Raw genomic sequence first — 25,570 nt, forward strand, 5'->3', positions numbered from 1 at the left:
CACACCATAAATCTTAATTGTTACCCTTTATTCCACTAGTTTGGGAGTTTGGCAGGGAATATTTACTGATCTCCTGTTGCATACAAGGACTATTCTATGTAGTATCAGGTGTGAAGCATGTTAGAGTCAGAAGCTCTCTCACAGATCTGCACAGAGCCTGGAAACATTTACAGCTGACATAGCGCAGACACACTGCACACAAGGCAGAGTGATCTTGTTAACACATTAGGATCACCGACTGAAGTTCAGTGATGGTGGTGACTTGCTGGAAGCCACTCGGACAAGCAGGTGGCCAGTGAGGCATACGTAGAAACATGTTTGATTTGTTAGACTGCTTCTTTTCACACCTCCAGGGGAAAATCCCAAGGTGGAGCATGGCCTCTTGGTGGAAATGGTCCTCTGGCCAGCAGGGGCAAGGCACACTGTGCCTCTTGCTCTATGGATGTTGTGTTTGCTAGCTCAGGGTGGCAGCTTGGTGCCTTGGCAGCCAGTGAGGCACCCTGGGATGGGAAATCAGGCAGCCGCCCAGATATTAGAAACAATTACTGCTAATTACCAGGCCTGCCAATTCCCCATTGTCTGCTTGCACTCCACCAGGAATCAAGGAGCAGGCAATGAGGACGTTGGAGGAAACTTTCAATTTTGGCTTGCAGAGTGCCTGGTGCTGCTTGGGGGCTGGGTTCCTTCCTGCCTTGAACCCACAAGCCCCCCCCCACACACACACCTTACTATATCTCTCTGTTTTAGAGATCACATCCTACTTACAGAATAGGTCTTGGATCCTCCAGAATGCTGGGAAGGTAAGGTAGAGGAACCCAGGGCCATAGAGCAAAGCCCATCTTTGGCTGTGAATCTAGTGTCGGTCTCAGTGAAAGTAACTAAGGGTCTTTGGTTTTATAAGAGTGGTGAGTACACACTTTGATCTCCAAACATTCAAGTGTTTATTGTGTACTTTCTCTATAAAAATGTACTGCTGACGAATGAAGATAATAGCCGTGGGGGTTTAACTGTATGGCTCCTGGGCCAGGCAGCCTCTCTTTCTGAAGCTGACCCAAAGACTCAGGTGGAAAAGGAGGCCACCCCAGAAATCAACACTGGAAGCAGAAAGAAATCTGATGGATGGGAGGGGCTCATAGAGAACAGAGGTCACGCTTATGACCCCCTCCCCCAACAGGCAGTCAAAGTGTGAGGAGGCTGTGGAAGACGTGTGCTCAAGTACCCTTTATCCCAGCTGCAGGCCACTCCCAATTGCCATCAGTTGGAGCTGTTTCTGGGATGAGGTAGGAGGGGTTAACCCTTAGGGGCTTCTTTTCTGCCCTGCCTATAAGAAGAAGCAAGCATTGTCGCAGCCGGAAGGGAGGCCCTCAGACTGTGTGCCCCAGGTGAGAAAGGGCAGCTGAGTGCAGAGGTGCATTCTGGGAGGACAGGGTAAGCCAGACACTACCTGCCTGGCTTGAGTAGTTACTACTCTGTCCTGCTGCTTTATAAGATGGGTCCACGAATAGGTATGGACCAAGGGACTTTAAGGCCCAAACAAATTAATATGTGTGGTAAATGCCCTTAGATCTCTGGTGGTCCACAGTAAGGATTGTTCATTTGCTGTTACAGATCTCTGAGTCAAGGCCCCATTTTTCTGGTTTGTTGAAGCTTAATCTCAGGTGGTTCGGGATTGTCCAGAAGGTTATATCTATGCCCTAGACATAGGGAGAGTACATGTAGAGAGAATCCAAAACAGGCCCAGGGTGACAGCCAAAGTGTATCTGCCCTTGGTATCCATGAGTTGCTTCTGTGGACTGAATCATATTTAACTCAAAAGATACTTGAAAAAAACATTCCAGAAAGTTTCAAAGGCAAAATTTGGACTTGCCACATGTGTGTCACTGTAATGAGACACACAGAGGGAATGGCGTACAAATGCACACCTCGGCAGCACCTGCCGTGCCTTGTGCCCTCCATGCCTGTGGTCCCACTAAATGAGCACCTTTTGCCCTGTTGGTGTGGTCTGGTAGATAGATCTGCAGTGGTCATATCTATACTGCACACTTATGAAGTTATCGTGTCATTTTCCCTAAACAATACAGCACAGCTATTTACATGATCATGTGCAGTGCTCTGTGTGAGCATCTTATGTAATCTGCCCATGATATAAACTTCATGGCAGGGCAGGGGGAGGAGGGCTGCGGGCTGGAGAGATGGCTCAGAAGTTAAGAGCACTGACTGCTCGTTCAGAGGACCTGGGTTCAATTCCCAGCTGACACACATGGCAGCTCACCACTGTCTATAATTGCAACTCCAGGATTCCAATACCTTCACACAGATACAGAGGCAGGCAAAAAAACACCAGTGTACATAAAATAAAACTGAAAAATTTAAAAATCCTAAAAAAAAAATGAAGAGCATGAGGGAGCATACAAGGGTCTGTGCAAACACTATCAGTACCTCCATCTCCTAGGAAGGACTTGAGCATCTGTGGTGTCTCTAGGGACAACTGGCTCAATAAGACGGAGAAAGCACAGACATTGGACACAATGTTTAGTTTGCGGCAAGCATCCCACATGTTCCATTGTCCTCTTTCTTTCCCTAGCATTTGTCACCTTCTTTCATGGCATATAATTGATGTTATTTTTGGATGTGTTTATTTACTTATGGGTATTCAGGTTTCGTAGGGACAAGTGTATGTGTACTGTGTATGTGTCTGGTGCCCACAGAGGTCAGAAGAGGGCATCAGGCCCCCAGGAACTAGAATTATAGACAGTTGTGAGCCACAGTGTGGTGCTGGGAATGGAACCTGAGTCCTTGCAAGAGTTACCAGTGCCCTTAACCACTGAGCCATCTCTTCACCCACTGAGAGTATTTCTCGTTATGTGCCTGTGAGGGCAAAACTTGCTGTCTGCCTTGTCTGTGTTCAGAACAGAGCCAGGGATGTGCTGAAAAAACAACAACAACAACAAAAACCATACAGTGAATGAGTGTATCATGGAGATGCTGGCTGGAATGCCTGTATCCTTGCAGGGTCATCAGTGTTGGGTAGTGTGAGTGGCATTAACTGTTACCACTGTGCTGCTGGGACCACGGAGGAAGGATGTGTGGTCCATAGGCGTTTCCATCATTCCAGCGTCTTCTGGCTTAAGACCATTGTTGCCTGCTCCTTAGTCATCATTTCTGTGGTCTCAGCCACCTTCCTTCACCAGACCATCAGCCTCCATGTGTGCATGCAACTTTCATATCTGAGATGTGGAGGGACATTGGAACTTCAGAGACTGTCCTGGGGCCACTTGAGAAGACACCCAGGCCACCATTTCTACAGGACATTATACCCTTTCCTTGGCTCCACTTTCTAAGAACAGTGGTGCGAGCCCTACTGCTTTCAGATCCCCAAAGGCTGTCTGGGGTTTTCTGTGACCCTTCAGCATCACCAACTCACCTGGGGACCATAGATCTCAGCTCACTCCATCCTCACCAGACTCCCTCTGCTCTCCAGGCTGGGAACATTATATGTTTTTTTTGTTTGTTTGTTTATTTTCTGGGCAGGACTATCCCATATTTGTTCCTGTCTTTCTCTGTCTGTGTGTCTTTCTGGGCTACCCCTCTTCTAAAGCAGCCTTCTGACACCCTGCTCCTGATGGGTGGGGGACCCACGGGGCAGTAGGAAATCATGCTAATGAATGTAGAGCCCTGTGCTCTGCCCATTACACAGGAAGGGAAAGGGTAGCTGAGCAGCTTGCCTGACATGGTGGAAGGTAGACCTGAGCAGCCCTGAGCCAGGAGCTAGCAAAGCTCGAGTGCTTTGTGAGGACCTCTATCACCCATCTGGTCCTCTGGGGCACTCCTTTTAACTACCAGAGTTGTTGAGTGACCTGGCTCAGCTCAGGCATCTGACCCTGGACCCATCAACTCTGCCCAAGAATTGGTGTCAACCTTTTTGCCAGGCAAATGTATTTCTCATCTGAATAATAGTGGAAAAGATTTGTTTGTGGGTTTTTGTTTGCTTGTTTAAGAAACAGTCAACTTCCTGTGGTCACGGTGAGGATGAGATGACAATGGGCTGCAGATACCTTGTTCCTACAGATAGAGATCTGTCGGACAGTCCCTCACTGCATCTCACTCAGTACTACAAGAGACCCTGGAGAGGGGAAGAGAGTGATGCCATCCTGACGTTAGAAGCAGGGGGAAGGGAAGGTTAGAGATAAAGCAGGGAGGGAAATTAGCTAAAACTGGTTTAACCAAAGGAATAATAGTAACGGTTACTGACTTACTATTCAAAAGGCAGTAATGCTGTCATTCCTGGGCTCTCTGTACCAGGCACTCCAGTTCCATGTCCCAGGCCCAAGTCTGACGGGAAAGGGAGCGTCACCCTCCCCACAGTTCACAAAAGCTTCTGTTTCAGATTTTCATCGACTGAACTGAGCCATATGTCTGTCCTGGAACCAGGCCCTGGCCAAGGAGAAAAGGGGTGCCCTGAGAGCTGTTCTTCCCTACTGCAATGGCATGCCTTGGAGATGTGGGGTCCCTACAGGAAACTGGAGGTTCTGTTAGCACAACAGGGAAAAGTGGATACCAGGAAGCAGAACAGGAGCAGCATCTGTCAGGGCCCAAGGCTGATGTGCAGGGTGTTGATCACCTGGCCTCTCTCGAGTGAGCCTCACATGAAACTGCTGATTCTGGTCTAGCAGCTGGGGAAAGGCATCACGTGTGATGTGATTCTAACCAGCTCCAGATGGAGCTGATGCTGCTGATCTCTGGACCACACTTAGAATATCAAGGCATTAAGCCTTTTGTGCCAGCACCTGCCAAAACCATCTCCGGTGATCCCTACAGCCACCCTGGCCAGTTAAATCAGCTTCTGTGGTGGGTGTGGACGAAGGTCACCATGGAGCTGGGAGGTGGTGGCACACCCCTTTAATCCCAGTACTAGGGAGGCAGAGGCAGGCAGATCTCTGAGTTTGAGACCAGCCTGGTCTCCAGAGTGAGTTCCAGGTTTGACAGGGCTACATAGAGAAATCCTGCCTCAACAAACAAAGAAACAAAGATCACCGTAGGCTGAGAAACACTTTTGATCTCTGCATCGATCCCAAAACACATTCTTTTCTTCTCACAGTCTTAACTATGGAGGTGTTTGCCTGGCTTCAGATGCCCAGTTCAGTGACTTCCTGGGGAGCATGGGGCCAGCACAGTTTGTGGGCCGCCAGACCCTGGCGACCACACCCATGGGTAAGTGTTCAAAGCCCTACGCCCCTCCCTCCTTTGCCCTCACCTGATGGCTTCAGGTTCCAGCCCTCCACTGTGCCCGTCTCTGAAGTGTCCAAGCTGTAGTTACGGGACTTATTCTGCTCTTGTTTGGGCTGGGAGTGGCTGTAGAGGGCCAGCGAGTACCTGCTAGAGCTCCTAAGCCACTTTCTAGTATCATCTCTTGCAGGAGATGTGGAGATTGGCTTGCAAGAGCGGAACGGCCAGCTGGAAGTGGACATCATCCAGGCCCGGGGACTGACTGCCAAGCCAGGCTCCAAGACACTGCCAGGTGTGGGGACATCTGAGAGATGTATCTGGTGTGGTCCACTGGACCGAACTTCTTGGAGAGAGAGACATCTTTTCTTGTTTATAATTATACCCTGGCACCTAGTATATACTTGTACACCCAGTGTACTTGGCACCCAGTGGGGCTCAGAAAGCATTTGTGGGGGAGGTTGGCAAATGTATAAGGATGGCAAGTCATGGACTGATGGAAGAAACAGATAAGCAGAGGAGAGGGGGAGGCAGTGAGGACCACGAGAAGGAAAGCAGGCCCACAGAGCCATGACCTCACGTGCCGCCCACCCAGGTGGCACCTCACACAATACCCACCCAGACACCCATTTGCCCTGTGGCCCTTCCCCATACTCCTGGGGGTTCTCTGGTCCCCAGAAGTAGGTGGTCAACCACTCTCTGTTGTACCTGTTGCCCACAATTTGAGGGAGCAGCCTGAAATCTGCCTTTTGCCCTCTGTCCCCAGCTGCCTATATCAAGGCCTATCTGCTGGAGAATGGTGTCTGTATCGCCAAGAAGAAGACCAAAGTGGCCCGCAAGTCACTGGACCCGCTGTACAACCAGGTGCTGCTGTTTCCTGAGAGTCCGCAGGGCAAAGTACTGCAGGTAAGGGGATCATGTGTGCGCGCTCACATGCACGTGCGTGTGTGCGTGCGTGGCCTACAGGGACCAGAAGAGGACACTGGATCCCCTGTAGTTGGACTTATAGGTGGTTGTGAGCCACCCAGTGTGGGCTCTTGGAATTGAATCTGGGTCCTCTGGAAGAGCAGTAGTTACTCTTAACTACGGAGATAACTCTCCAGCCCATATGTACATATACTATATACATACACATGCATATACATCATATACATATATGTACTTGTTGTTGTTAGTTTGTGTGTGCATGCATGCATGACACCCATGAGGAGGTCAGAGGACACACACACATCTGCACACATTCCACACATAAAATAAAAACCAGTTTTCTAAAAAGATTCAAAAACAAAACCCAGGCAGTGAGTGACAGTTCTGTCTGACTGAGGATATCCTTTAAGCCTGCTCCCAACCTTCCTAATGCTCCGACCCTTTAATAGAGTTCCTCATGTGGTGACCGACCCCCCCGCCCCAGCCGTAAAGTTATTTCATTGCCACTTCATAACTATTATTTTACTGCTGTTATGAATCATTATGTAAACATCTGATAGATAGAATATCTGATATGTGACCCTTGTGAAAGGACCATTCAACTCCCAAGGTGGTCATGACCGGCAGGCTGAGAACCACCACTCTAGGCTTTGTTGAGCGGGGCTGAGCTAGCCCACCTTCATTGAGGGGGACAGAACTAAAAGATGAGGTGCAGGACCGCAGATGAGGGTCCTGCAGCCACAGACCCAGATCCACAGGCCGGCTCCGAGAGGACGTTGATTGAGAGACCAGGAAGGTGCCACAGAGAAATATTGGTTGGAAAGAAAGGAAGCTAACCGTGACTCAGTGTCCACTATATGAGAATGCTTTGGGCTGGAGAGATGGCTCAGCCATTAAAGGCTAGGCTCACAACCCAAAATATAAGAGAATGCTTCATGTGGGGGTCTGAGGCTCCCTGGGGGGGGGGAATCAGGGAGAGGGATCATGTGGGGGTCTGAGGCTCCCTGGGGGGGGGAAATCAGGGAGAGGGATCATGTGGGGGTCTGAGGCTCCCTGGGGGGGGGGAATCAGGGAGAGGGATCAAGTTGTAGACGTAGGGCCATCCTTCAAGACCTTTGCTCAAAGTGGGGCCAGGTGGAGGATGGGCAGAGAGGGCGAGAGAGAGGAAGGAAGCCAAGAATGGCATAATAGAGACACTAGAGCCAGAGAAACGTGGTCAGATGAGTGGCTTTTATTTTTTATTTGAAGCAAGGGGTACACATGCCACAGAATGAGTGTGGAGGTCAAATGACAACTCGTGGAAGTCCGTTCTCCCCTCCTACTCTCCCTCCGTTTTGGGCTGTGTGTGCTCTGACACTGAGCTTAGGCTATCAAGCTTGGCAAGAGGCATCTTTGCCTGCTGAGCTATCTTGCTGGGCCCCCTTACGTGGTTTTTAAATAGATAGACTCTACAGGACTTAGCTGCATTGGCCTGAGGAACCCTAGGTTCTGACCCGACAGGCATTTTTTTTCCCTTTTATTTATTGTGTAGGTGTTTTGCCTGCATATATGTTTGTGTACTGCTTGTGGTCTTGGTGCCTGTGTAGTACTGGGAATCAAACCCAGGGCCTTGTGCATGCTGGGCAAGCACTCTGCCAGCCAAACAAACCGCCAAGCTCTCAGTTGCAAGATGGAATCAGTTGTGTCTTTTGTCCTGCAGGTGATTGTGTGGGGCAACTACGGGCGGATGGAGCGGAAGCAGTTCATGGGTGTGGCCCGAGTGCTGCTGGAGGAGCTGGACCTGAGCAGCCTGGCCGTGGGCTGGTACAAGCTCTTCCCCACCTCCTCCATGGTGGACCCAGCCACAGGTCCTCTGCTCCGGCAGGCATCCCAGCTGTCCCTTGAGAGCACCGTGGGGCCCTGTGGCGAGAGATCTTAATGCCCGGGATGGGGAGGGGCTCCCCGAGATGGCCTGGAGACCACCCAGCCCTGACCTGGGACCCCAGGCCCAGGGGCACATTGGACATTGGAGGATGGGGTTCTTCCCCACAGTGGGGAAGCAGAATGGGGAGACCTGCCCCCCTTGGGCCCCTCCTCACTCCTTCACCTCCTACCCCTGAGACCTTCCCTCTCCCAGTGGGTTGGCTACACTTTTGACTTGGCCGGTTTTGACCTGGTGGATGCGGCTACAGTCAGAGAAAGACTGAGGTGGCGGAGCAAACTACTCTCCTGCCCCACCCCACCTCACCCCACCCCACCCCACCCCACCTATCACCCCCCTTTTGCCTCCTTGGAAGCTCGCTGCCCAGAGCCAAGTCCAGAATCAAGCCGGCCATCTCCATGGTGCCAATTACCAGCAAGTGTCTTCCCTGCGGCACCGGGTTCAGGCAGCTACTCCTGCCCCAGAGCTGATGGGGCAGTTTGCAAGGATCCGGAGCCAGCTCCTGGGGGCCCAGAGCTCCCCACTTGAAGGGGAGTGTGGGTCTCCCTCTGCCTGCCCGTGGAAGGAGCTTTGCCGCAGCCTGTCTGAGTCCATCCATCCATCCCCTCCTGCCTGCCCCTCTGCTGTAAGCTCTAGGAGTTGGGGGCCAGCAGAGACAAGGGAGAGGAGGAGGTGCCTGAGGCCTGGCACAGATTCCCCAGGGGTCCTTGCTCCATGGGATTGCAGCAAGCTGCTCTGGAGCTCTTGGTGGACTGGAAAGGACATTGTCATCTGTGATGTGATGGAGGGCTGTGGGGACCTGAGTTTCCGGAGCCTGCACACAGGCTTCTCTCCTGTGTAGGGGTAGTGGGAGCCGAGCTTTGAAGAAAGCTGGAATTAAGTCTAGTGGCACCAAGGTAAGGGTTTCCCAAACAGGAGAACCCCTCCTTGTTGGATGAGATCAAAGGTCACCTTGTTATCCCTCTGCCTCTGGTCTAGAGTCTTGGGGAGGCATTAGAGCCCCTCCCATTTTAGTCTTTTTAAATAAACCATCCTGTACGAAGGGCAGAAGCCACTGCCCCGGTCTCATCACCATGGCTCAAGGAGGTACAACTGGAGGGATGCTGAGCTATGAGTATAAGCGCTAGAGACTCTGACGAGGCCTGGGTAGCTGCCTTCCTGTGGCCCTCCCTAGGGCCTGCAGGAGCCCTTTTGCATGCGAGGGAGGACACAGTCTGGCCCCTATAGAAGCACATTTCTATCTCTGTCCTGGGAGCCACCCAGCAACCTGCCACTCCTCTTCACCTAGTCCCTGCTGTGTAGGGTGTAGTCCAGGTTAGCTGGGTAGTTAGTGTTCACGCCTGAGGCCTGTTCTTAGCTCAGATGTAGTCTTTTTTTCAAGCCCCAGGCTGGGGGTAGAGGGGAGACCCCAGTACATTCCAGAAGATTGCAGCCTCTCTCCAGCCTGGGCAGGGTGGGCTGCCTGGCTCCCCAAAGGCTGGCCCTTCCACCGTCTCCTCCCTGCCTTCCTCTTTCCTTCCTCATAGAGTTGTAGCTCTAACTGTCCCTTTTACGCAGCATTCTGGGGAAATACCCTTGGTATTGATTTGCTTTAGGATGCACTCCTGAGGATTACTGGGCCTTGTAGAGGGGCCTGGACTCCATTAGAGGGCGTCATTTTTCACTGAGGATGTCAAGGGTCTGTTGACTCCCACCTTGTTCCTGGTTCTTCTACCAGGGATTCCTTCCACTTGGGAATTCTCCCCATTCCCAGCCTGGCTTAGCTATGAGCACCCTTTAGGATTCTGACCCAGTTCTGTCACCTCCACATGGAGCTGTTGACCCTGCACAGGGAAGGGGCTGGACATAGGCCCCTCTTCTCAAATTGGTCTTCAGAGTGTCCTTGGAACTGTGGAGGGGCAGGCCCTCAGGACAAGGGAACAGGGCTCTGGATGGGGTCCCATTTGAGGCCCTCAGTTAGCCGTCACCCCATTTTTTTCCAGCCAGTGTGATATCTCTGCAGTTAGGCTGTTACTCACCGTTTGGAATATTTTGAGCCAGTAGAGAATCTTCTCTCCCCAGCTGTCACTGCTGTGGTTGTTCAGGGTGGGACAGAGCCTGGCTGTCACAACCAGAGGAGGAGGGGCTCAGCTCTGATTTGTCTGAGAGAGAGAAAGAGAGGGAGAGGGAGGGAGGGAGGGAGAGCATGCAGGAAGGAGAGAGAGAGAGAGAGAGAGAGAGAGAGAGAGAGAGAGAGAGAGAGAGAGAGAGAATGCAGGAGCACTGACTCCAAAGCAATAACAACACCCTGGGGTGGTCGGTGAGGCCCCCTCAGTGATTTTCTTGTTTGTTCTGTGAAATCTCACTCACCTCCTGGAGGGGTGGAGTGGGGGGCTGGAGCCCCATTTCTTTGTATCATTGTAAGCGTAAGCGTGTGCCCCACTTCCAAGGGGCTGTGACCACTAGGTATGGGAACCACATCTGTCCTCACCAAGGACTGGACAGGGCTTAGGGAGGGAAGGGATTTTCATCATTAGCTTTGGGGACGATCAAGCCCGGCCTGTCCCCACTGCTATCTGATCCTCTGTCATCTCAAACTCTACCATCTGGAGAGGAGTAAGAGGGTGGAGTTGGGGAGGGCCTTTCTGGTGCTGGGTCTCTAGGGGTGTTTCTTTTTTTTTCCTCTGGACAGAGGCCATGTATAGGACAGCCATGTAAAGGGTCATCTCCATTTTCCTTTCCCAGAATGCCTCTGCATTCTGAAAGGCAGAGCCTGTGGATCTTTAGTCCATTTGCATTTTGAAAAAAAAAAAAAAAAGGTACCAAGTCCCTGCCTGAGGAGAGCCATCCTGGGGTCATTGGTATGCCCAGTGACACTTCCACCTAGACCTCCTCTTCATTCACAGTCATGCTGAGCTGGGGCCAGGGCAGGATGAAGGGGGGGCTGCCTGGTCTCTTCCTTTCTACTCCTTTTCTTTGGAGCCCCCTAATGGCTCCAAATTATGGCCAGACAAGTGGTAGCCAATCTGAGAGGTTAGGAAACCCAGGCCCCAGCAGGAAGTCATTTGGCTAAGGCCTCTCATCAATATGCATGGGCGGGGGGCAGAGCTGGGAGCTTCCGCAGGGAGACTGGGCGCTCAGACACAGGTCTGCCGCCATCATCATTTCCAGCTTTTAGCACAGGTGACACTGCCCTGCTTGACTCTCTCTCTCTCTCTTCTGGGCCAGTGCCTTTTCTAGGCTTGAGTTGGGAGAAGAGGAGGCACCAGGGTGGCCAAGATCTCCTGAGCGATCTCCCCAGTGATCAGGAGCTAAAGGATTTGCTCTAGGCCTTTTGTTCTGGGTCCTAACCTCTCCAGGTCCAGCCGGGAGTGGGTGGAAAACACGAGCTCCCACCTGGGTTTATAGAGTGGGGGCTCCAGGAAGTCCTCACCTTCAGAAGGGATAGCACTGCTTCCCATAGCACTTCCTACAACGTGTCCCCAGTGATTCTACTCTGACCCTCATATGAGCTCCAATAGCAAGTCAAGAGAGGCTTATATTGTCAGCCCCATCTTCAGGAGGGAGAGCTGGAGGTCCCGAGAGAGGGGCTTGCCGAAGTGCCAGCTTTGACAGTGGCTGAGCTCCAGCTCATTCCCCAGGGGTCCACAGCACAGGCATGCAAGCACACAAGCACACAGTTAAGCGATTCACCACTGGATTCCTTAAGGCAGGAGATTCTGGAGTACTTTGAGGTTCAGAAACAGCACAGCACCCCATACTCTCCCAAGGCAGAGCTGTTGCACCAGGCAAGGTCACCTGCATTTATTTATTGAGCAACAGCGCTACACCGGGCCCAGAGTCTTGGACCCCCTTCCCATCCCTTTCAATGGCTCTCTTGGCCCTGCAGGAGGGCCTGTGTCTGTATAACAGGACCTTGGTGGATGGAGCGTTCCCACAAGCTTATCTGACAAGCCCCAAGGGTTTTTCATCTCAATAGGAGAGCCTGTGTGGGTTGGGTAGAGGCTAGAAGCAGACATAGGTGTTACCTCTGAGCCCTTGGTGTCCTCCAGGAAGGTGGCAGGAAGGTGGGACTCCAGCATCTTTGGGCTGGGAGCCTCCCTCCATCTACACACCTTTCCCTGTGCCCTCTTGGGGAGCAGGAGCATCCTGGTCCTTCAGGAAGGGAGGGTTTGGGGGGTCTTTGAGTTGGAGTGGGTCACATTGCATTGTGTTCATGACCACATAGCTCATGTTGGAAATTAAAGTTTTTGGCTTTTCTACCCTGGCTTTGCTCTTGTTTTACATCGAGACAATTCTATCTGAGAAGATAAGGGGCACGTGTTTTCAGGGCTGAGTGCTCTAGGATGCCAAGGTGCCTCGACATGGGCTTGTTAATGCCCTCTATGGGTGCCCATGTGAAGCAGAGTTTGCAAATGAGCTCGGGTTTACTGATGGAGAAGCTGAGGGCCAGGAAAGTGAAGTGAAATCCCAATGGCATGTTGCTGGTGATTGGTGCGACTCAGAAATTTGTTCCACACCACTGAGCTGCGTATATAGGTAATGATGGGGGGGGGCATCACCTTTATCCAAAGGGGGCTAGCCAGGGACAAGGCTCTGCTTGACAGTGGAGGCAACCATTTACACACAGGCTAATTTTCACCCTTCATGCCGAGCAAAGGGAATGCCGTCTATATCGTGCAGAAATTGCCCACTGTGAGCCATAAACTACCTTCAGCCTGCCTCTATCTGATACTTCTAGCGTGAGCATCCAGTCTCGGGAGGAGAATTCTAGTGTTTAAAATTATGCCTCCCCCCGCAAGGTATCTTGTGTCCTCTTCAGAGCAGAAGCTAGCCATCCTTTGAGGGGGTGACCTAGTGTCACCCCTCCTAGGGGCTGAAGGCCACATTTTCCTACAAGATTAGACTAAACAGTTTACACTTCCAGGGTGACTGTAGAATAGGCTTGTGCCTTTAGTGCAGCAGTCATGTATTTCTAGAAGGGATGATCCACAGATGGTCACGGGAGCCTCAACCCCCTCCAAGCCTGAGGAAAGGTGGGTTTGCTAACAGACGGGGCTAGACATTGGCCAGGCCTGACCCGGGTGGGTAAGACTGTCAGATGGACTTCCTCCGTGTTCGGCGTCTATCTGGGCTGCTGTGACAGTGAGGCAGGGCTTCTGGACTCAAGGGAGGCGAGAAGGCCGGGTTGTCACGTGCCCAGGTCTCCAGCTGATGGATGCCATGAGAGATGCAGGTGGAGGCCGCCCCACCGATGCGGCTCTCGAGCGCCCCCTTGCGAAATGCGCTGGCGCGGTGGGCTGAGCGCTCAGGGGCGTCAGCGCTAGCGAGGAATCGCAGGACCACCAGGTTGAGGAAGGCACCAATGACTGTGAGCCCCAGCAGGATGTAGAGGAAGCTGAAGGCCACGTAGGGTGGCTTCCTCTGCAGCGCCTCGTCTCTCTGCAGCGCCACGAAGTCGCCGAAGCCGATAGTGGTGAGGGTGATGAAGCAGTAGTAGTAGGCGTGGAAGAAGGTCCAGCCCTCGAAGTGCGCAAAGGCAGCAGCGCCGAGGGCCAGGGTGGCTGCGCACAGCAGCAGCCCGGCCACTACCATGTTCTCTGCGGACACGTGCGGCCGCTGCAGACCCAGGCAGCGCTTGGCAGTCAGCAGCAGACATCTCACCAGCGCGTTTAGACGCTCGCCCAGACTCTGGAAGGTGACCAGTGTCAGCGGGATGCCCAGGAGTGCATAGAACATGCAGAAGACCTTACCCGAGTCTGTGCCTGGCGCAGCATGGCCATACCCTGTGTGGGGAGAGGGATGAGGTACTGAGAGCCCAGCCTAAACCAAGGCGCTCCCACCCCAGGGCCTGCCTGTCCCCAGCAGCTCCAAGCCCTACTTAGGTCGTCCCCATACTCTAAACCCCTGTGTGGTCACCCCCCACCCCCATCCCAGGAGGTAGATAATCGACCTGTGGTCCTTCAGAACCACAGAATTTTGATGGGGCATTTTCTGTTCTCAGCGGTACTGAAGGATGGAGGAAGCCCAGCCCCGAAGCATGGACCCAGTTGATAGGATGCTCTGAAGAGACAGAACAGCCCTGTGGCTGACTGCCCTAGGGTTGAAGGACTACACAAGGACATAAAGAGTTTGGGCACTACGGGGAGGCGGGGAGCATGCATTTGATAGGTGCTCTGATAACCCACGGTGTACAGAAAATCTGAATTATAGCAAATTATGCTTTAGTTGGAAGGGACAGGAAACACATCTTTTGTGGCTTCCTAGTATCTACAGAGCAAAGTCCCAGTTCTCCGAAGGAACGCCCAGTTCCCCCAACTTCCAGACCTCACCCCTCCACTCACCTCCTTCCTCCCAGCCTCATCCCTCTCTGCTCACTATCCCTACTCCCCAGCCTCACCCTCCTCTCCACTCCCCAGCCTCACCCTCCTCTCCACTCCCCAGCCTCACCCCTCCTCTCCACTCCCCAGCCTCACCCCTCCTCTCCACTCCCCAGACTCACCCCTCCTCTCCACTCCCCAGACTCACCCCTCCTCTCCACTCCCCAGACTCACCCCTCCTCTCCACTCCCCAGACTCACCCCTCCTCTCCACTCCCCAGACTCACCCCTCCTCTCCACTCCCCAGACTCACCCCTCCTCTCCATTCCCCAGACTCACCCCTCCTCTCCACTCCCCAACTCACCCCTCCTCTCTGCTCCCCAGCCTCACCTCTCCTCTCACCTTCCCACTCCTCAGCCTCACCCCTCCTCCAAAAATTCCCAGTCTCCATACTCACCCCCTTCACGCCCAAACTCTCTAGTTACACCCTGTTGTTTCCCTACTAAAAAGTTATTTCTAAATAACTTTTTTTTAAAAAAAAAGTCACTTCCTTCATGTTTTCCTCCCCCTTGGACTGCCTTCTCTCCCCTTCCCAGCCGCCTGCTCCCTTCAAATCCCTCCTCACCTCCTGCCACTCTGTTGGCCTTTACCAAACACCAACTGGTTCTGGGAGACTCTGGTTCCCTAATGGGATCTGAGCATGCGTGGGCTTCCTTGAGTCACAGCTCCCCATGCCACTGTTGTGCAATGTGTGGATGAGTCTCTTTCCGGGGAGAGCAACAGTAGCTTACATGGGTCAGGCGTTGGTGGCACACGCCTTTAATCCCAGCACTGGGGAGGCAGAGGCAGGTGGATCTCTGTGAGTTTGAGGCCAGCCTGGTCTCCAGAGTAAGTTCCAGGACAACCTCTGAAGCAATACAGAGAAACCGTGTCGAAAAAAAGAAAAACCAAAAACAAAAAAACAATAGCTTACATGGGCTTATAACCAGGGAGAAGTGAGGGGATCCATCTCCCAAAGAGAATATCTCTCCTCCAGCAGACTGACTCTGTCTACCCAAAGGTAAAGCATACAGACCTCTAGACCTGTGCAGTTCTACACAATTAACTCTCCAGTATGTACAAATGTGCAAAATGGTGTGCACACATGGGCGGCCACTGTGGTCATAACAAAAGTTAGAGCCAGGCACACATCCATCAATAAGGGCCTGCTGAGGTCTGTCTCAGCACGGTAGGATACTACACCAAACCACAGTGGCCACATCACCATGCAGACATCTGGCAACTCTAAGGAAGCTCCTGGTTGTCTCTACTAGGGGACAGGAATGGGGTAGCTGTGTGTTGCTGGCATCCAGAGGAAGAGGATGAGGATACTACCAACATTTTACAGTGCACAGGGCAGGCCCCCAAAACAGAATTAACTAGGGCAAGATGTCAGTACTTCCAAGGTTAAGAAGTCCTGCTATTTACCCTGAAAAAATGGTGTGGCTCTTTAGGGTTAATATAAAAAAATAAGATATTCTAAATCAGGGCCTGGGATATAGCTCAGTTGATAGCGTGCTTGACTAGCATGCCTGATGTCCCAGGTTCAATTCCTGGTACCACATAAAAGACAAGTATGGTGTCACACACCTGTAAATCCCATCACTTGAAAGGCTGAGGCAGGAAGACCGGACGTTCTCTGTCATTAACAAATACATAGTGATTTGGAAGGCAGTCTGGGCTACGTGAGGAACTGCCTCAAAAAAAAACAAAGGTGTACTAAATGAAAAGAGCAGGGATAGGCAGAATAGTATATATATTAGCCATGCAGTGTGTGTGGTTCTTGAAGGAACATTTACACAGAGCGTGTAACTGAAGTATGGGAGAGACAGCTAGGATGCGTGTGAAGCAGGGAGATTCATGAATGAGTTAAGAGACAGGATAGAGACTCAGAAAGACAAAGATGGCATGTTTCCTCTTTCATGCAGAATCTAGACTTTAAAAAAAGACACGGAAGCTAGAAGAGGGACCACTTGGGGAGAGGATCAAAGAGGAGAACAAGAGAAAGTAGTGAGGGTGAGAATATAATCAGAGTGCCTGACGCATGAAAATGTCACAGTGAAACCCATTGTTCTGTACAATTAATAGACACTAATAGAAAAGACTTCCCGGAAAAGGGGGCAGGAACGGGTTTCCTTTTCATTTTGCACCCCCTGGTACCCTGCGAAATGTGCTGTGTGAGCATATATAATATCCAAAGTCTCAATGTAACATGAGCAGTTATAACCCCTGGTTGGTTGTCCTTCCATGGCATGACCCTGTGGCTCTGCCTCTCTATGGCACGGGGGAGCCACACTGCCCATCACTACTTTGAATTCTTGAGGACAGGAACCATGGTAGCCACCTCTGTACGCCCTGTGTCACCTATGCTCTGCACAGACACACAGACAATAGGTTCAAAGAAAGTTAACTGACTCAAAGCAAACGGGAGGAGAGAGAAGCCAGAGGGGGCCAGGACTCCTTAGGACGACCAGGGTAGGAAATGCTGCTTCCATCTGCTTGAGCTCTGCCAGGTTTGAGCAGAGAGAAATGAGTAATAACAGCAACACATACCGAGTGCTCACCACAGATTTGCTCATTAGGCCAGGGGTTAACTCGTGATAAAGGAAGCAGCTCAGGAGAGGGAGCTGTGCAGAGGTCCCAGAGCCTGAGCTGTTAGCCCCAGGTCCTCCATGCTTCTTGGTGCCTTTCTTCTGCTAAAGCAGAAAGGAGCTTCTGGACTCCAGGGGCCTGGTTTCCTACAAGGCTATGTTTTTTTTTAAGCAGTACAATACATCCGGTGGTGGCGCCCCCAAGTGGCCAGAAAGGCCGAAACATTTCCTATTTCTACACTATTATTTTGTTTGGTGGGGGTGGGGATGGACCCCCCCCAAACACCCCCACCCCACCCCCCGCGTTTCTTTCCCTAGCTTTTGTTTCAGATTAGCGAGGGAGGAGGTAAAGTTTGTCTGACAGGCCTTCAGCTAAAACAGGAAAGGACAGAGGTTTCAGAAGAGGCACGACCTCTGTAGGCGCTGCAGATCGGGAGGATCTTGAGAACGGGGCTTGCAGACAGGAGAGGCAGAAGCATGGAATGGGAGCTGGGTTTACAGTTTGCAAATAATGAATTGTTACTAACGAATAGTGCCTACACAGCCAATGGCACCACGCCGGGCTGTTTACACAACCTGATCTCACTTTAAACATGGTGTTCACCCAGCGAGGTCGAACATTTGCTTTTTGCCGTTGACAAAAACATGTATCAAGGGGCAGAGCAGCTTGCCTGAGAAGGCAAGTGGCTGGAGGCGCTCAGCCTTTAGGGTTGCAGGCCCGCTTAAACCTAGGGCTCCTGTGCAAGTGCATTCTCCCAGAAGCAGGCTTCCGGTTAGCTCCTCTGAGGCCATGGAGAGACACCTGGCAACTACAGCTGGAGCCCCAAGTAGCTAGCTTGTTGGTTGGAAGCCCTGGAGAGCCTGTTTCTCTCCTTGCAGGTTTCCCAGGCTTAGCCCCTCAGGTCCTGGTCAGATGTGGTTATGGCAGCAGCTGGAGTCCAAATGGTATGTATACTTAGGGGCTCCTCTGGATGCCCCAAGGTGAGTCAAACTTCAGTAACCAGTCATTCCCTTAACAAGTGACTGGTTTCCTATTAGACTCTAGGACACTAGCCACACGGCAGTCACAAGGCAAATGACAGCTCTGTTATACGGGGCTAACAGAATAATTATTATAACAATAAAAAACACTTATTTCCACAGTGTTTTCTGTGGGTAAGGCCCTATGCTAAAACCATCTACACACATAATAATCTCCACCACAGCCGGCATGCCTCCCTCTCCCTTGCATGACATGTTAGGACTTCTGGTTTTCAAAGAACACTGTGGCTCAGAAAAGTCAAGAAACTTATCTAAGGCTCCACAGCTGACAGAATGGGACAAGGAAGCCCCACTTCGGTTCCCCAAGACACCGAGGTTTCTTCTAACCACCCCTGTGTTAGCCCCGTGGCAAAACCTTACTGAGTCCCCCATTCCTCAGACAGCTAACATGCCCCTTCCAAAGACAGGGACAGGGGTGGAACCACGCTGTAGGAGAGATCGAGACTGGGAGGGACAGAGGGGAGGCTCCGAGGGCTCACCGATGGTCGTGATGACCGTGATGGCGAAGTAGAAGGAGCCTGCGAAGCGCCACTGGCGGCCGGCACGGTGCGGCTCTGCCTGCAGCGCCAAGCGCTCCAGCTCCCGGTAGTCGTCGGCAGAGAAGCCGTACTTTCTGCGGAACTCGCCGCGCTTCCGGGCCAGCAGCCGCTGCCGATTGCGCTCGGCCTCGGACTCCAGTGCATCGAAGACCGCGGCGCCCACCAGCAGGTAAGACAAGATGCACAGGATGAGCGCGGCCGTGCGCGCGCTCTGCTTCCTCATCGAGTCTCGCGGACTCCGAGTCGCGGTGTCCGTGCACCCCGACGACGGTGCCAGCTCCATCCCTCCGCGCCCGATGTACAGCAGAGGGCAGATTCTGAGCTCTCCCTCTGCTTCCCCGCCCTAGCTCAGGCAGGTCCCTGCAGGGACATCTGGTGCAGAGGGCCGGCCCAGGTGTGCAGAGGGCCCGCCCCCATCCCGAGCTCGCCCTGGACTTGGGTATAGTCACTTTTTCCTTCCTCCCGTCTATCATCTAGGAAATGTTTACCAAGCGCCCTCTTGTGTCCACCATTCTCGGTGAGTGTAGAACGGGTATGACAGCAAGCAGGGAGGGATGATAAATGAGCAAAAAGATAAGATAAGACAGGTGTGATAACGGAGAAAAATAGCGCTTGGAGAGGCGCGTGCCAAGCCATACAGGAGTCGCCAGGGAGACAAAATCCATGCCTTCCTCGCCAAATCAGAAGGGAGGTGACTTCGTGGCTGAAGACAGCAGGGAACAACAGTGGCTGGAGATAGAGAGGTGAATTCTATAAATCCATTTTTAATTTAATTTTTATTTTATATTCGCCTGCAAACCACTTGCACAGGGCTCATGGAAACCAGAAGAAGGTGTAGGTTCTCCGGGAACCTACACAGTTACAGTTTCCGGTTGTGAGCCACCACATAGATGCTGGGAATTGAATCCTGGTCCTCTGGAAGAGCAGCCTGTCCTCTTAACCGCCGAGCCACCTCTCCAAACCCCAGGCTGAATCTTCAGGACAACTGAAAACCTTGGAAAAGCTGTAAACAGAAATTCACACAATTCCACTATAATCTATTTGTTTTTTGTTTTTCAAAAAGGCATTAGAGCCAGGCATAGCAGTCCATACTTGTAAGCACTTGGGAGATAGAGGCAGTAGATCAGGAGTTCAAGTCCTGACTGGGCTACTTCGCACCATGTCTCACCACCACTACACCCCAGAAAAAGCAAGGGACTGCCATGTGGAAAAGAAAAGGTGGCAGAGAGGGAAGACCACTTAAGAGGATGGCATCACCCAGATACATGCTGGGGGAGGGGAGGCTAGCCTAGGGTAACAGATGAAAAGAAACGAGTGGCCCTGGGATACATTAGGGAGCTGGGCACACAGCAAGCCCTGTTGCTTAAGCTCTCTGGCATCAAGAAGCTTCACCAGTCCAAGCCTTAGTCAGTGAACACTTGCAGAAGTGAAACATGCTACTCCTGGGCCTGAGCTCTAAAGCCCTGCACCCCATGCTACCCCACCCCTTCCCCCCACCTGCAAGCTGAACATTGCTCCCAAAGAGCCTAGGAAGGCCGCGTGCTATCAGGACCACCCATTTTAAACCTCTGATCAATTATGCCAGGGTCTGGTTTGAGGGGTCGATCTGTCATGGAAGCTGATACACTCTGAGGACAAGAGTCACTGATGGATTTGTGTGTGGAGGTAAAGGGAAGGACTCAGGATGGCCCCAGGGTATTACCTGAACAGCTAGGTGTTTGGGGACCTTTCATTGACCCCACATCTTAAGGAATACACGCCTGTCTCCAAGCAGCAAAATGGTACCTTTTTCAGAGTCCTACCTGGAGACCTCTATGAGACTTCTGTAGCACCAGTTATCCACTCCTAAAGCTGCTGGGGACAGCTGGCCCTCCCAGGTGTCTGCTGTAGCATGGCATGCATTGCCATGGCCATGACTACTCAGGCCTGTCTCCTCATAGCCTCTCACCCTCGCTTGCTCCAGCCACCCGCTTTCAGTTCTTCCTTGCCTCATTGCAGTTCTTTCCCCATCCCACTCAGCCAACGTCAATTGCAGCCCTGCCAGGGATGCAATACAGGTCTTGATATGCTTTATCACCCCAACTCAGCTGGCTCACTCTGCCATTCTCAGGTGTTTCCTAACTCCCCCCCCCCCGTGGTCTCCTCTGAGCTCCCTCGGGCCTCTGAGTGCCCACCACTGTCCATTCCTCCATGACAGCATAACCGTACATTCCACATATGCGGCACCCCTAAGGATCAGCCTGTGGTCTCCAACACTCAGACCTGCTTCCCAGCACACACCTAGCAGCAGCTTAAGGTCAAAGGGGAACTTTCACGTGCAAGTTTGGAACAGCTCGCCTCCATTGCTTCTGGAGCTTGGGCTGGTTCGATTTCACCATCAGTAGAATGTTGGGTTTGTTTACTTGTTTGCATTTGTTTTTCAAGACCAAGCTTCTCTATATAATAACTCTGGCTGTCCTGGAACTCATTTTGTAAACCAGGCTGGTATCAAACCCACAGACATCTGCCTGCCTCTGCCTTCCAAGTACTGGGATTAAAGGCGTGGGTCACTACCACTTGGCTTAGAATGTTTTTTAATTTTTTTTTTTCTGTCTCACAAGGAACTGCAGTAGCATCAGAATGGCTCCCAGAGATGCCCATGCCTCATCCTTGGGGTCTGTGAATACATTTGGCTGCCTGCAAATGCTCAAGTTGCTGATGGCATAGGTTGCCGATCAGCTTGCCTCAAATTGGGGGATGATCTCAACCCCCACGTGGGTCCAGCATCACCACAAGGGTCCCTGTACTTGGAGATAAAGGCAGGAGTGACACCCGGAGAGATGGCAGTGTAAGCAACCCCTCAGCCTGATCACTGAAGGAAGGGCCCCAAGATGAGGCACAGCGGGTGACATCCAGGAGCTGGAAGTTGGAAGAAGACTTTGTCTAGAGAAAGGAAACAATGTGGCCTCACAGATACCTTTGTTCTAGCCCATGGGGGTCCATGTCGAGAGAGCCAGAAAGTTCTTCTATTTGAGGGTGGGGGGGCTTGTGAATGTTCTAGTACACATGTGGGGGCCACACGCGTGCACATGTGTGTCCATATGCAGAGAGGCCAGACACCAACTCTGAATGGCACCCGCAGGAGCTATCCACCTGGTTATTCTCTTGGAACAAGATCTCTCATTAGGATTCGAGGCTCTCTAATTCAGGCAACTGGCTAGCCAGCCTGCCCCAAAGGTCCTCTTGACTTGATGTCCTCAGGTGGGACTGCAAGCATATGCCACCCACCTGACTTAAAAATGGGTGCTGGGGCTTAAAGAGAAACACGAATGGAACCCGAGACAGGTTATTAACTGGTAATTTATTGGGAAATATATACTCACACGAGGAATCAGTGACCAGATTTGGCACTCCAAGAAGTCCAGTCTCAGATGCTTCCCAAAGCTGGCTGAACCCTGAGAGAGAGCATGCCTGGCTCTCTCTCGCCCTTTTCTATACTTTCTACAAACCTGTGACCACACCCAAAAGTCAGCAGTGCATGTAATCAGGGTCTCTCCCTACAGGGGCTTGAGCTCAGGTTCTCATGGTTGTAAAGCAAACATTCTACTTCTCCCCTCAGCCCCAGAAGGTAATGTGGACGGGGGTGGGAGGTGGGGGTAAGTCCGCCTGTTTGTGATGATTGACAGCTGCCATAGGGTGGATGGGAAAGCCTGGGAGCAGCATCTGCTTGCTGACAGGATTTGCCTAGGAGCATTTAGCCACTGTGGCTACCACAGTGAGTAGACCCTGACTGGCAGACCTCAGCTCTGGGATGGAATTGGGGCTCAGTGCCTACAGATAAAGATTTGCATGCCCTCACCCCCAGAGAGTCAGGGTGGCAGCCAAATGGTCCAGAAGTGGGTTGCTGACTCGGGCGAGCTAACACAGTTGTGGTGACTTTATTTTTAGTAAGGGCATCAGCAAGTTTGTTTTTCTGGTTCTTCTCTACATTAGGGAGGCAAAAACCTGGGCAGAAGCCTCGGGTGGGGGCAGGGCACCAGGCCCTTCCGCTCAAGAAGGGCTGGAGAAGAGCTGGTGGGGACAAGCAGGCTTGGGGAACAGCTTGGTCGTGGGGCAGGGTGGGGGGAAAGAGATCATGAGGGTGATCCTGTGCACTGCTGAGGTCCACAAAGACTTGAGTTCACATTTCTGCTCCCCCACTTTCTGCTGGCATGTCCACAGAGAGACCATCGCTGCCTCTCTGTGCTTCAGTTTCCCTGCATGAGGATGGACATACCACAGAGGACAGATGCTGTGGTATGCCACTTCCCAGGTACCCCTGAGCAGGCAGTCTTGTTTCCTCCTTTTTCAAAATAGCCAGTCTACAGATGCCAGGAACTCTGTTTTTGGAAACAAAGGAGAGGCTAGAGGCTCTGGAACCCTGTGTGTGCTGGGCACTGCCACAGTGTCACCTCTACAGGTCAGGAAGGAGAAGGTGCCAACCTGCCAAGTCCCTGTGGTCATGGCTGAGACAGGACTTGATCATGGGGCTGCCTGAGTCCAAAGGGCACCATTCTTGTTAGGCAAGGCACTGCCAGCCATATCACTCTTCCATAGGCCCTGGGGACCCTGCTGTCTTCATCTGTGAGATGGCTCCAAGAGCCCTGCTAGATGGAGCTGTCCCACCACTGTGAGTGAGGCCCCTGTGACACAGAGCTGAGGGTGCCTTGTCAGATGTGGGTCTAATTGGGGCCATGGAGGCATTGTCTGGTCCTACCAGGCAGGTGACTCTGCCCTGTGCTTGGCATTTTTGGTTCAGCAGCTCTATTTTAAGCGGAGGTGGGTAGGGTTTGTGTATGTGTGTTTCTCAGCTTGGAAAGTCATCAGCTGCACAGACACCAAAAACAGAACTCCCTAAGGCGCTCCTTTCAGCTCCCCTCCCCCTGTCTACCCTCCTGCTCCCCCTGCTCAGGGACCTGAGGAGACCTAGTGATTTTCCTCTGGCCCCTGGTGCTAGCTCTTTAAAAGCTGCAGCCACTTCCGTGTTGGGGAGAGGAAGCTGAGGCTCAGAATAAGAAAGGGACTCATCTAAGGCAACAGAAAATCAGGTGGTGAACAGGGACCAGAAGGGAGTAGATAGTTATCTGAGATCTTGGGTCCCATCTTAGGCATGTGACTTTACCTCTCTGAGCCTCAGTTTGCCCATTTCTGCCTCAGCAGATGGGTAGGAGTATCTGCCTGGCTGGATTTCTGTGAGGATCAAATAAATGTGCTCAGTTCAGGGCCTCACCAGCAAATGGCAGCAGCCCTCCCTCCACAGGGTCTCCCCTGCCCCTTCGTCTTGTTCATTCTGAAGGGCTTTGTAAGAAATTGATTTTTACGGTTAGAGTGAAGTTCAGTGATTTTCCAGAAGGCCATCAGGCTCAGCCATTTCCCCTGATAAGATCCCCATGTGTCCCTCTTAACAGAATTGACTGTTTTCACCCCAGGGGACATCAGAAGCTCCTCAGAGAGCAGCCAGTGGCTTGTCAGAGGCCTGACTGTCACTCAGGGATCTGGGCTGCAGGGCCTAAAAAGCTGCTACTCACTAACCACAGGATACTGATGATAGGATTGTATAGGGGATATCCCAGAATGTCCTGGCCACAGAGAGAGAGAGAGAGAGAGAGAGAGAGAGAGAGAGAGAGAGAGAGAGAGAGAGAGAGCCAAACTCACATCCACACTGGAGGGGACCCTGTTCCCAGGAGGAGGAGGATGGATGTTACCTAGGGGACGACAGGCAACCATATAAGCAACATTCCCTCTCTGGCTCGTGGTCTCAGCCAGGGCTCTAGTTCTGACACTTGTCTATAACAATTACTTAGAGCCACTGAGACTTCTTTTCAGCTGCATGAGGATTGGAACTGTTAGGTTCATGGAGATATTAAAACTTCCATTCTTCACTAATACATTTTTGCTTTGCTAGCAATTAATATAAAAACCTGACACATGCTTTTAACTCCAGCAGAGAGAGGTAGATCTCTGGATGTTTGAGGTCAGCCTTATCGACACAGTAAGTTCAGAACAGCCAGGACCACACAGTAGTCTGTGTCTCAAAAGAAAAACAAAAACAACAACAGAGCATATCAAAGGAATATTGAGAGTTTTCAAATAATTCTCTGTGTCTGTGTGCACTTCAGAACTGTCACAGTGACGCAGTTTTTAAAATTTGTTTCTCTCTGGGGTTTTTAATTGAGAATGGTCCCCATAGGCTCAGATATTTGGATACTTGGTCCCCAGTAGGTGGCACTGTTTGGGTAGTTCAGGAGGTGTGGCCTTGTTAGAGGAGGTGTGTCACTAAGTATGGGGGATGGGCTCTGAGGTTTCAAAGACACAGCCACTCCCAGTTCAGGCTGTTTTCTGTTTGTGGTTGAAGCTGTGAGTTTTCTCTGGAACCATAAGCTCAAATAAACCTATATGATGCCCTGGTTGTGTTTTATCACAGCAACAGCCAAGTAACTAATACATTCTCTAACCACTCCCTTATGTTTTTTTTTTCCCCCGTTGTATCTTTGGTCAGGGTTAGAGGGTTATTCTGAATAAAGAGAACTTTTGGGGGGGGCTTTTGTTTTTAAAGATCTCTCACTGGGCAGTGGTGACACATGCTTTTTATCTCAGCGCTCAAGAGGCAGAGGTAGGCAAATCTCTGTGAGTTCAAGACCAGCCTGGTCTACAGAGAGAGAGTGTCCCAGGACAACCAAGGCTACACACAGAAACCCTGTCTCGGAAAAAAAAAAGCCACCCCCCCAAATCATGACACAGAGATTTATATTAATTGTGAATGCTCAGTCTTAGTTTAGGCTTGCTCCTAGATAGCTTAAAAAAAACAAACCCAACAACTTATAATTAACCCTTTTCTATTCACCTACGCGCTGCCCTGAGACCCGTTTACCTCATCTATGTACTGTCCACCCGATTTCCTGCTTCCTCTAGTCTGGTCGGCTGGGCCCCAGCTGGCTGGCTGCTACCTGCCAGCCCTGTGTTTCCCTCTTCT

At 51.7% G+C, this 25,570-nt stretch overlaps 2 protein-coding genes across 4 annotated transcripts in view; one reads left to right on the forward strand and one right to left on the reverse strand.

Moving 5' to 3' along the window:
* The window catches only part of Rims4 (regulating synaptic membrane exocytosis 4), a 57,303-nt gene extending 49,235 nt beyond the window's left edge, over positions 1-8,068 (forward strand). For all 3 annotated transcript variants that reach the window (XM_035446953.1, XM_027423480.2, XM_035446954.1), the window contains 4 exons: positions 5,099-5,211; positions 5,417-5,518; positions 5,990-6,129; positions 7,850-8,068. In XM_035446953.1, coding sequence (XP_035302844.1) covers positions 5,099-5,211; positions 5,417-5,518; positions 5,990-6,129; positions 7,850-8,068 — 574 coding nt within the window. The remainder of the gene's footprint in view (positions 1-5,098; positions 5,212-5,416; positions 5,519-5,989; positions 6,130-7,849) is intronic.
* Positions 8,069-11,808: 3,740 nt separating this feature from the next.
* Positions 11,809-18,919, reverse strand: Kcnk15 (potassium two pore domain channel subfamily K member 15). Its single transcript, XM_027423481.2, has 2 exons — positions 18,520-18,919; positions 11,809-13,836 (listed from the first exon to the last, which is right to left on the reverse strand). Exons 1-2 carry the CDS (start codon positions 18,860-18,862, stop codon positions 13,148-13,150), a joined length of 1,032 nt encoding a protein of 343 aa, XP_027279282.1. The 5' UTR covers positions 18,863-18,919; the 3' UTR covers positions 11,809-13,147.
* Positions 18,920-25,570: the final 6,651 nt, after the last annotated feature.

The sequence above is a fragment of the Cricetulus griseus genome, chromosome 6, assembly GCF_003668045.3.
Source record: "Cricetulus griseus strain 17A/GY chromosome 6, alternate assembly CriGri-PICRH-1.0, whole genome shotgun sequence".
Taxonomy (NCBI): domain Eukaryota; kingdom Metazoa; phylum Chordata; class Mammalia; order Rodentia; family Cricetidae; genus Cricetulus; species Cricetulus griseus.

What these genes read in the sequence shown, in the direction of transcription:
- Kcnk15 (XM_027423481.2), bottom strand. Translation starts at nt 18,862, where the DNA reads ATGGAGCTGGCACCGTCGTCGGGGTGCACGGACACCGCGACTCGGAGT. An exon ending in CACGGTCATCACGACCATCG is followed by an intron (nt 13,837 to 18,519) that starts GTGAGCCCTCGG and finishes CTCCCCACACAG; the next exon opens with GGTATGGCCATGCTGCGCCA.